The sequence below is a fragment of the Spermophilus citellus genome, assembly GCF_964194105.1.
Source record: "Spermophilus citellus genome assembly, chromosome: 18".
NCBI classification, from domain to species: Eukaryota; Metazoa; Chordata; class Mammalia; order Rodentia; family Sciuridae; genus Spermophilus; species Spermophilus citellus.
In genome coordinates, this window is record NC_138200.1 from 7,715,351 (window position 1) to 7,727,181 (window position 11,831).

The following is an 11,831-nucleotide window of genomic DNA, read 5'->3' on the forward strand; positions in this document are numbered from 1 at the left end:
GGTATACAGTGGTGCTCCACTTACCATGGGGTCACATCCCAATAAGCCCACTGTAAGTTAAAAATATCATAATACAAAAACACAGTGAAAGTTGGGCGTGATGGCACACACCTCTAATCCCAGCGGTTCAGGTGGTCGAGGTGGGAGGATTGCCAGTTAGAGGCCAGCCTCAGCAACTTAGCAAGACTGTTTCTCAAAATAAAAAATTGAAAGGACTGGGGTTGTGGCTTAGTGATAAAGTACCCTGGGTTCAATCCCCAGTACAAAAAAAAAAAAAGCACAGAGTACCCCTAACCCACCACACATCACAGCTGAGCAGCACAGTACATTCTGGAGTGCTGGCTGATCACCACCATGATGGCATGGCTGGCTGGAGCTGTGGCTCACTGCTGCTGCCCAGGATCAAGATATCTGCCTGGGAAAAGAGCAAAATTCAAAATTCAAGTATGGCTTCTGCTGAATATGTCTGACTCTTGCACCTTTGTAAAGTCAAAAATTTTAAGTGTGGGCTGGGGCTGGGGCTCAGGCTCAGTGGTAGAGAGCTTGCCTAGAATGTGTGAGGCACTGGGTTCAAATCTCAGCACCACATATCAATAAATAAAATAAAGGTCCATTGACAACTAAAAAAAAAATCTTTAAAAATTTTAAGTGAAACAGATGTAAGTCGTCTGTGCACTGTGTGTGTCTATTTGTATATTTGAAGGTGGGTGCTGATAGACTGCATGTGTGCGGTCGGCGTCTGTAAATGGTGAGCATAGGTATAAGTGCCTACAGTTCACTGGGGATCCAGTTTCTAGAGATGTCCATCTTTTGCACGCCCTTCCTATGTCCACTCAGGAGATTGAACTTCTTGACGGCCCCTCCATCCCTGTCGCAGCCAGTTAAACTGGAGGTGGACACGTGGCCCCACGCTGGCCTCTCCACTCATTGGCCCTGGCTACGAATTGTAGGCTGGCTTTCTTTAAAAGTGAGTTGAGCCAATCAAATTCTCTCTCTTGGGTATTTTTACTAAAAGACCCTGAAGACAGTTGGCCAATGATATTGAGAGAAGGAATAGGGTGCGGAGTGGCTGAGTTGGGGAAGTTACAGGCTCCAAGGGGGCGCCAGGAACTGCAAGATGCCTGAACAGCAAAACCTCAGTGCCAGCCAAGAAATCCCCGAACACCGCCTTGTATTTGAGTACAGATATGTTTTTTGTTTTTTTCTTTTCGTTTCTATTCTTTTCTCTTTTTTTTAAACTTTCTTTCGTTCTTCTCTCCCTTCTTTTTTTCTGTAGTATTGGGGATTGAACCTAGGGGCACTCTTCCACTGAGCCACAGCCCCAGTCCTTCTTATTTTTCAATTTTTGAGACAAGATCTTGCTAAGTTGCTTACGCTGGCCTTGAACTTGCAGTCCTCCTGACTCAGCCTCCCAAAGCTCTGGGATCACAGGTCTGCACCACAGTGTGCAGCTCGCCTGTTCTTTTCAGCTCTGGTTGCAACAGAAGTGACTTCCAAGAGTGGGGTGGTTCCATAGGAGTGACTTCTGTCACTGGGACCCACTGTAGTATCATTGGAGGTGGAAAGCAGTGAGGGCTCCTATTCTGGGGTGGAAAACTTGAGCCAGCGTCTGTAGTGTGAGGCAGTTATGAAGCTGTGGCCTGAGATGCCCTGAGATAAGTTACAGCCCCCCAGAGGATGAGGCTTGGCCGACGTGGTTGCGGAGCAGGAATAGAGCAGCTGTAAGAAGCGCGACGATTCTGATCCCATTATGTGACTAGAAGCCAGTTGACAAAAGCAGCTGGTCATCAAGCACTGTCACTGTTGACACATTTGTATAGCTCATGGTTCCACCTATGAATGATTGATGGGTTTCTGCTGTCAGCGGAAACACCCTTGGTGCTGTGTAGTCACAAAGCCAGGTGTGGTTACTAATTGGTGAAGATAAGGTTTTGAGTAATGGGAACGGGGACATCTGGGAGGAGTCAGTGGTGCCAGGGCCTCCAGCTCCGAGTCCTCCAGGGGCCTTGGCACCTCCTCTCACCTCTGGCTCCTCCCCAGTACATGGGAGTTCCAGTCCCTCCAAGGACTCTTCCTCACCAGCAAGCTTTAATGGCAGCATTTCCTGGAGAGTCGCACAGAGGTAGGTGGAGACAGAAGGCTCCTGCGGACTTGGCTATGGCCTGCCTTCCTGATCAGAGCACTAAGCCACAGGGCCATGAGAGGACTCCAGAGCCAACACAAGCAGGTTGTGACCTGATTGAAACCGCCAAGCTGCCGGATGGACACAGATGTGGTCTTTAGGCTTAGTCTAGCTAATGAAAGTCGGCAGAGAAGCTAACGTTGCTGTATCCCTGCTTCTGATTTACAAGTTACCCCAAACCTCAGAGCCCACTAAGGTCACATAAGTGAACCCAGAATCACCCTCGGCCTTGTCAACCAGCTACCTAGATTTGAACTGAGCCCAGCTCAGTCTGGGCCCTTGGGGTCATTCCCAAGTGTTGGGCCCAACCAGACCCTTGGGTGGTACAGTTCTCTCCAACTCCCTTTGGCTTGAATGAAAGGAACTGGGGAGGCCACGTCCATTTCTAACTCAGCTCATGCTCCCGAGAGCCTCAATCTTATTATAAACCTCATCACCCGCAAGTGATAAGGTAATTGTCAAGTGCTAGAGAAGTTTCCTTCCTCATTGCTACAGAACCAATCCTCCCTCCACTTGCCCAAACAGAATGCGTCTCACGTGGTAACTCAGAGACCACACACCACAGTGGATGTGGCTGCTGATTTCAGGCTCTCACCCTCATGAGCTGTGTGACTCGGGGAAGGTGACATTACTTCTCTGAGGGTTAAAACAGTGTGTAGCATAGACACGCTATTATTGCCCCCAGAGCAACGGGTGCTGTTATGTGCAGGCTCTAGGTTAAGACCAGGGGTTCCCACTCTGCGTATGGGACCTACTGAGTGTGGTCGAGTTTTCAGCATTTAGACACAGATCACAGTGGGAGGAGTCACACATGAGTGAGATGGAAACACCCAGAGAAGGAGTCAGTCTTATTTGGAGGTTGGGAATTCCGAGACCAGCTAAGGTACCCCATACCTTTGAATACAATACTTTTATTTTATTTGTTCATTTTTATGTGGTGCCAGGGATTGAACCCAGTGCCTCATGCCTGCTAGGCAAGCGCTCTACCAGTGAGCCACAACCCCGGCCCCATACCTTGGAATACAGATTTGGTGGGTGGAGCTAACTCTGGGGAGCCTCCCTCTGGAAAGTGGGAAGTGGACCGAGATGTTTGTGATTCTACCCACCACGGTTGATGTGGGATTTTCCTTGCTTTTCTTCATGGCACTGAAGAAATGGAATAGAGCATATGTGCAACGGGCCATCAAGGGGTGGGCTGTAGGAAGACGGGACATGTTTGCCACCCAACCCCAAACCTTGTTGCAGTCTGTTATGGGTTGGATTGTGTCCCTCCAAAAAGGATATGCTGCAGTGTTAACCCCTGTACCTCAGGATGTGACTTTATTTGGAGACAGGGTATTGACAGAAATGACCAAGTTAAAAATGAGGTCACCAGTTCAACTGGTGTCCTTGGAAAAAAATAAGGTACAGCCTATATGACATTGGCCCAAGGGTGGCCCATCCATTGCCTGTCCGTGATGTGTGGGAGCGGGGGGCTGGCTCCGAGAGTGAGGACCAGGTAGAGCGTCTCCCTTGGGAATTTGGAATTAGAAACACAGAGTGGCCAGTGGATGGTGGGCCTGTGTCCATTAGGGCCCAGCCACTGCAGCCACCGTAAGCCACATTCAAACTAAAGTGGGAATGGACAGAGCAATTTATCCCTGAGAGTAGTTTGGCCTTCCCAAAAAGAGAGACGGGCAGGTGGCTGGCCCCTGGCTGAGCACTGGCTCCCATTCCCCGAGCTGGGCTGCTCCTGTCCAGACCCTCAGGGGACCAGAGGCCCTGCTCCTGGCTGGGTGGAGAGACCCTCTGGGCACCAGAGGAGCCGAGGAAGCGGGAGGACAAGAAGGCGCCCAGGGGAGCAGCCTCCTGCCATGTCCCTTCTTCTGGGTGTTTCTGTTTTTTCAAGTGGACAGTGTGTGCCCCAAGGTCAGGGAGCAGATGTGGCTCTAGGTTTGCCAAGTACAGGGCACAGGTCATCCAGGGTCACCCGGGGACCCAGGAGGTGCTGTGGACGGTAGAGGAGAGAGGAAAGGGAAGGGGGGGATGAGCCGCAGGCGGCCAGTCTGTCCCATGGTCCCGCAGGCCCCTTTGAAGGGGAGGGCCTGATAACGGTCCCCTGCAGCCACATGTCCACATAGGGACAGTGGAGGCCCAGGCTGGCCCCTGGCTGGCAGCACCCGGGCCCTGAGGCGTTTCTGGTGAACACAGCCCAGCTGAACCTACAGACCCGTTTCCGCCTTCTCTCCTCTCAGGCCCCAGCCTTGCCACAAGATGGAGATTTGAGGCAGGAAGTTCTCCTCTGTCTCCTCAAAGCCATTTTCCTGCCCGTGTGTCTTCCAAGGTTTTAGTGGAGCAAGGGGTGAGTGGCAAAGCCATTCCCTCTGGTGACACCACTTCAGGCCCTGCTGCCCGCCCTGCTCCACCTCCAGGTCCCCTCCCCAGGCCAGACTCTTCGACCTCCCCAGGTGGCAGCTCCCTGCAAACACACCTCCTGAAGGAAGGACGTGCCCGTCATGTGCCCTCACTGGAGGATGCTGCCCAGGGAGCGCCTGCAGGCCCAGGGGGTCTGTCTGGCCCCACCTGGTTTCCCCCTCTCTGCCTGGGTCTCAGCGACATCCCCCCATCTCCCCATCCTGTCTGTCTGTGCGTCTGCATTCTCGTCTGTTTTCCTTTCCCTCTTGGTCTCCATTTCTGGGCATCGAGTAGGGAGGATGCTCTGCTTCCCAGTCGTGCCGGCATCTGGGCTCCTGGACTGAGAACCTGCAGCCCCGCTGCCACCAACAGAAGGACAGGGAGGCTTCAGAGGCCGCCCAGGGAGGAGGGGTGAGGGTCCCAGAGCAAACCCAGGGTCTTAGAGAGGCAGCGGGCTTGACGTGTGAGTCCCCGATTAGCTGAGTGACCTTGACCGAGGGCCTTTACCTGTGCTTCAGGGTACTGGTCCATAATAATGCCCCCAGGGCTGTGTGGATTGGTATTGATGCGCACTGCAGCGCAATGTCCTATTGCACGGGTGCTCCTGGCATGGGGGGGGGGGCTGACACCCCAAACTCACACTTACGTCGGCCTCGGACCCAGTGTCCGGCTGTGTATCTTACTGAGTTTTTGTATTTTATTTTATTTTTTTTGTACTGGGATTTAACCCAATGGCACTTTACCCCTGACCACATCCCCAGCCCTTTTTATTTTATTTTTGAGACAGGGTCTCGTTAAGTTGCTGAGGCTGGCCTTGAACTTGGATCTTCTGCCTCAGCCTCCCAATTGCTGGGATTACAGGAGTGTGCCACAGCCCCCGACTTTCTTTGCTGAGTTTTAACAACTCTATGTTACCATGCCCACTTTATGGCAAAGAAAACCTAGCCCAGGGCCCCGTGGCTAAGGGAGGATCTTGGGGGAGCATGGCAGAAGGCCTAAATCTGTAGAGGGGCATTGGGGAGGGTGTTCAGATGACAGGAGATGGGAAAAGCAGCAGTTTGTCACCAGTGGGGAAATCCTGGATGCTAGATTCTAGCCAACAGCTAGAGTCAGCAGCTGGGCTGCTGCTGACAAATGGGAGGAGTTTGGGTTTTCCCCTAGCTAGTTCTCTGAGGTCAGGAAGTTCATCCTGCTATCCACCCTCAGTTCCTACAGCTGTATCCCACACGTCAGTCTGGGCTGTAGGTGTAAGGAGAGAATAGAGGTCAGGTCTGTCCCTTCCTCCATCTGGGTCTCCGGGGCCTTCCTTTAGGGGCTGCAGTAGGATGCCAGAAACGGGCCCCAACTTTGAAGGAGGAACCAGGCTCCAGTCCCCTCAGAGAAGTGGAGCCACCAGTATCAGCCAAGACTTTCTTTTGAATTCAGTCTCCTCCACTTCTTTCTGTCCCAGGCCTGGCCTCACCCTCTCCCTTTTGGACTCGGCCTTCTCTCCCCTTCCCTGGACTCCACTCTGTCCCACCCACGCAGAGCTGGCCTGCCTCTCCCCAGCTAGCAGCCTTCCGTGGCTCCCTGTCCCCCTCAAGAGCAAAATCCCAGCCTCTGATCTGGCCCTGGCCCCTGGGCCTTGTCACCGTCATCCCCAGGTGAGCTCATCCCTCCCAGCTGCGGCTCCCCCTCTCTGTCCTGCTCCCGGGGCCTGGGCCTGTTGGGCACCAAGTCATGACTCCAGGAGGAGACTGGAGCTGAGTGGAACTGTCACTTTGATATCCCCAACTTTGTCTCCAGCCTTGAACAGAACGGGTGCCTCCAGGTGGGATTAGGGACTGAGCAAAGGCCCAAGCCCCTCCCTGGGCAGTGGCAGGTCAGGGGAGTGGGGTGGCAACTGTGGGGTTGTGCCAAGGTCCTGCCATCCCCTCAGAGCTGGGACAGGAAGATCTGGTTACCCTGAGCCATGTCCTGGCCTCCTGCCCGCACACTCATCCCTAGTTCAGTTCCTGGAAACTGGGACAGGACGGGACGGGACAGGGGAGGGAACAGCTGGCCTGGGAGGCGGGGAGCGAGGGCCTGGAGGCCAAGGGCCCGGAGCTGGGGACTGGGAGGGGGTCTTGGCTGCCAAGGGGTGGACTCCTCTCCTGGAGGTCGGGCCGGGTGCATCCCAAAGGGGATCAGAGGCCATGGCATGAACCTGGGAGGCCAGGTCTCTGCTTCCCCCAGGCCCGAGTTCAAGTCTGCTCTGGGCTCTCTGCCCTGGTGTGTGCGTGTGGTCTGCGGGTGGGAGGCGCTCTCCTCACCTGCTCTCACCTGGTCTGACTGCAGGGAGCGGGTGACAGGTGCCTCTGTAGCCGGCTCTGTGGCAGCTCAGTAGTCCTGCAGGTCGCCTCTTCATTCAGGCCAAATAACTTTCCGGAGCCTTCCTGCACTAGTGGCCAGAAAGCCCCACCCAGGGTGCACCTGGCTCCCCAGAGCAGGTGTGGCTGGTTGCGGGAGGGAGGTGAGCCGGGGAGGGGAGCCTGAGTCTGCGGGGTGCAAGCCAGGAAGGCGTGGAGGAGTGGAAGAGTCCAGGCCACGCTCTTCCAGCCCAGTGCTCTCCGAGAACTGGAAGAGAGCAACGCCACACACACAGCACCAACCCGTTCAACCTTCCTGACAATTCCACAGGGAAACCAAAGCACAGAGACCTAAGGTAACTTGCCCAAGGTCACACAGTAGAAGCTGGGATTTGAAACTAGGGGGCTAGGTCTTGGAAAATCCCTGGCAAGTGGAGGCTCTTCTCAGTCTCCCTGATTTTAAAAACTACTCCGGGGAAATCACCATTCAGCATCCACAGTGACACCCAGAAACAGGAACTGCGGTATCACTGTCTACGGCTGCCAAAGTCAGGTGCAAGATTAATGAGGACGGTTACTGGGGAGGGGGTGAGGCTCTGCCAGAGGCCCCCACAGTCCTAACACTGAATGAGGGACCGTAGCCACTCTGGGCCCTCAAGTGAAGCAGGAGGTTCATGGATCAGCTATGAATCTCCTTAAAGGAAAAAGGGGGGGGGGGGCTGGGGATGTGGCTCAAGCGGTAGCGCACTTGCCTGGCATGGGTGCGGCCCGGGTTCGATCCTCAGCACCACATACCAACAAAGATGTTGTGTCCGCCGAGAACTAAAAAATAAATATTAAAAAAAAAAAAGAAAAAGGGGGGAAAAGCTGAAATCAAATCAAGCTTCCTGCTGTATCCATCGAGTTTCAGAAAACAAGAGAATCCAGTGACAATGGACACCCCGAGGATGAGTCGCCACATCCAGAGCGGGGGCCGCCACAGGGCAAATGGCCTGGGCTCCCAGGCAGCTGCTGCCATGGGAAAAGAAACAGGCAGCTGTGCGGAGTGGACAGGGACACTCCCCCGCGACTGTCCCCTCTCCACGTCTGCTGTGGGGTTAATGTCACCTGATGCTTTGGTATCACCTGACAACCAATGGGACGACTGAAAGCCTCCTTCAGTTTCCCAAAATGCCCTGGGGACAGCACCCTCTGCCTCCGGAATGAGGATGCGGTCCCTACCCTTGCTGGCCTGGTGAAGGGTGTGCTGGTAGTCCAGCCAGCTCTCTGGAGAAAAGGAGCATTTCTGTCACTCCCCAGTTCACTGTGTCCTCAGATGTGCCGCCATGACACGTTTCACGCATTCAGTGGGTGTTTAATCAAGCTGTGTGCTGCGTTCCGCTGGGGACAGGGGTAGGGCACCTCTGACTTCAAGGAAGTAGTTCCCATCCTGTTCTGCTTCCTGTTGTCCCTTCTGTTGAGAGGGAGGGAGGGTAGGGGTGGGGGACAGGGAGAGAGCAGGTGGGGGCTTGTCACCGCCTGCTTTAGAACTTGCAGCCCTGAAGGAATTCCGTCAGTTAAATTTGTGCAATTAATATGGCCTCTCGTGACTTTGCAGAGGTCCACCTGCCACCTGGCCTGAGAGGAATGAAGTGCTGACCCGTGTCCCATGTGGATGAACCCCGGAAACATGACAAGTGGACGAAGCCAAGAGTTTCAGTCAGATTTTCCGTCGCTGTGACTAAAAGGCCTGACAAGAATGGTTTTAAGGAGGAAGAGTTTATTTGGGGCTCCTGGCGTCAGAGGTCTGGGTGGACGGCTGGCTCCATTGCTCTGAGCCCACAGTGAGGCAGGACGTCATGGCAGACGAGTGTAGTGGAGGGAGGCAGCTCAGGATATGGCCACCAGGAAGGGGTGAGAAGAGAAAGGGAGAGTGTGCCCCTAGAGACCCACCTCCTCCAGCCACACCCCACCTGCCCGAGGCCACCACCCAGTGAGTCCACTCAAGTGGACAGATGTACTGGATGGGTTAGGCATCTCAACTTTATCATCTCACCTCTGAACTTTCTTGCAGTGCCTCCCGCATGAGCTTTTGGGGGACACCTCATATCTAAACCATAACACCAGACCAAAGCGCTTGCAGTCTCTACGGATTTGCCCTGCCGGACATGTCTGGCCAGGCACTGTTCTAATGCTTAGGGAGGCACCGTCCCTGCCCCAAATCACGGGCTGATGAGCGTGGGAGCCTGGGGTGGCCGGGAGGATTAACCTCGGCCTGGCACCGCCAGCTCGGTGAGTGGACCAAGGAGATTTACCCTCCCGGTGATGAGGAGGGGCCTCAAGGGTCATGAGGCCTGTGGTGAGCGTGTGCCCGGCATGCACAAGGCCCTGGGCTCCACCCCAGCACCGAGGAAAAGAAAAAGGAGGAAAAAATTCTTGTGATAAGTCTGAAAATCTCGTGCGCGTCCTGCTGAGTTTTGGGAGGAAACACAGCCAGTGAACCCCGCCTCCCCAGCTCTTCCAGTTCTAGCTGAACTCAAGGTCAGGGTGAAGGGGGCCAGAGGGAGATGTACACCAGAGTCCACTTCCGGTTGGGCTCAACCCCTGGAATGAGCCATGGCCCTTAGACCCCGGCTGGGTTGGTTCAGTTCTCTCTGCCACCTTAGTGGGCTCTGAGATTCTCAGCTACTCAGACTTCAGAAGCAGGGGTTCTGCTGCTAGGTCACTCCGGGGCCACAGCCACGTAGCTCCTGGCAGCTTCCCGGGTCCACTCTCTGCTTGACTCCCTGACAGAACCCAGGCCTGGGGCCAAGGACAAGGGAAAATTTAGTCTCTCACCTGTGTCTCTATGTGCGGAGCTGAGGATGGAGCCCGGGCCTCACATTGTACCAGCCCTCTGGGGGGTCTCAACGTTCAGCTGGCAGACACGACACTCTATCCACTCCCCAGGGCTCCTGTACAACAGGGCGACACAAACTGGGTGCCTGGGAACAGCAGGAAGCATTCCTCATACAGTTCTTGATGCCAGAAGTCCACCTCTGCCCTTGTCAACCTGCGGCATTTGCCCCTTTGTGTGTCTGGGTGGCCCCTGGTCCTAATGGACCAAGGCCCCTTTACTCCAGCATGACCTTGTCTCAACTACTACATCGGCAATGACCCTATTTCCAATTTAGGTCACACTGTCTGAGGTACTGGAGGTTAGGACTCCAACACAGGAATGTCAGGGTGGGGTACACAGTTCAACCCGTGACCCGCACGTACTGTGGGTTCAGTGCCATCTGAGGAGCTGGGCGTGGTGGCTTGGGGAACCTACGTGGCGCCTATCCTGCTGGCTTCCTTCCTGCCCCTCTGCCGAGGGACAGGAGTGGTTTCTTGGCACTGGCCAGCTTCTGCTTTGGAACTTGCAAATGAGGTGAGGAGCTCAGTAAATATTTGTCAAATGAATAAATGCAACTTATGATTGGCAGTTTGCCAACTTCTACTGGTCTTTTATAAGAGAGAAGCTGTGGCCGTCCTCATCCGAGCAACACCCAACACACGGGGAACAGAGTGGGGCCCTTCGTGTCCAGATCACACAGAGCTGAGTGCCACATGACAAGTGACATGCCCAGCCCACAGTAGCCAGCATGGGGCCTGCTCTGTCCCACTCCCTCCTGGCAGAGGCCCTCAGAAAGGGCCCAAGACAAGGAGGCGCACGATGGGGCTCCCAGATCTTCACCCACATCACCCCCAGGATGCCGAGGAAAGACCAGAGCAGGGAAGTGGCACTTGACTCCCTGCCCCGGAACGTCCCCAGCTCCATTTGTGTCAAGGTGAGTCTGCCGTGTGTCTGCATCATTCTCAGTGAGCCAACACAGATCACCCCCGTGATGTCAGTGTCCCAGTAAGAATGGCAACGTGGGAATTTTGTGAGATCAGGATCCACGTAGAAGGAATACTCAGACTGGGCCACCCGGGCTGAGCTCCACAGTATGGTGTCAGCAGCATGGGTAGGATCGCGGGCCAGCGAGGCAGCACAGCTCCAGAGGGCCAGTGACCGTGGGAAGTGGTGACCATCCCTGGGAGACCAAATAACCTGACCTTATTGTCCCTCCTTGCCCCACTTCCGGACAGGACTCCGCCGACCCAACACAACAGGTGGCCATAGGGCCACAGGTGCCATCGATTGGCCTCTAGGGATGTGGCAAGGTGGAGGAAGTGGAGGAGTCAGCACATGGATGTCTACTTGGGGGGGGGAATCTGGGCACAGCCCTCACCCAGGGGTCAGGACCCCAGATTCCTGTTCCCTCCTGCTGGAGTCTCTCCACAAGGGTGATGTGAGGAAGATCCTGGTTGCTGAGGGCCAGGCCTGAGAGGATGAAGGGAAAAGGGAAGGGGACCCTAGGGAACCAGCTAGGAATCACAGAAGACCACCATATGGCTGGATTGTGTCCCCACAAAATCTCAAGCCCCAGCCCCCAGAACCTTAGTATGGGGTCATGGGATGTAATTAAATGAGGTTGCTATGGTGGGCTCTGATCCAGCCTGGTGTCCCCATAAGAAACCAGATGAGGACAGACACCCACAGGGCAGATCATGTGAAGACAACACAGGCAAGGAGGGAGGCCTGAACAGATCCTGCCTTGGGCCTGGGAGGAGCTGCCCTGCTCGCCCTCCACCTGGACTTCTGTCCGCCATGACTGTAAGACAATCGGTATCTGTGGCTTGAGCTGGGGTGTGCTGAATCACCAAGCTCCAGGACCCCACCTCCACTTGGGGGATACAGGCCCTGGTGCAGTCTCCTCCCATGTGGAGGCGGAGCTGCTGTCTGGAGTGATAGATGGGGCAGGGGGTGACAGTACGTCCTCTGAGGCTAGGTCACCAAGGCCTCTGCAGCTTCCTGGCTCTGGAGGAACTGGCTGCACATTGCAAGGACACTCAAGTGGCTGGCAGAGGTCATGTCCAGGACC

At 55.0% G+C, this 11,831-nt stretch overlaps 1 protein-coding gene across 9 annotated transcripts in view; it reads right to left on the reverse strand.

Moving 5' to 3' along the window:
• The window catches only part of FUT2 (fucosyltransferase 2 (H blood group)), a gene marked incomplete at its 5' end in the record, with an annotated part of 49,697 nt that overhangs the window by 2,739 nt on the left and 35,127 nt on the right, over positions 1-11,831 (reverse strand). The window contains one exon of one of the 9 annotated variants that reach the window (XM_081275217.1): positions 6,878-7,110. The exons of the other annotated variants lie outside the window; for them this stretch is intronic. Coding sequence (XP_081131343.1) covers positions 6,878-6,962 — 85 coding nt within the window. Of the gene's footprint in view, positions 1-6,877; positions 7,111-11,831 lie in introns of those variants that run through there. 9 annotated transcript variants of the gene reach the window in all.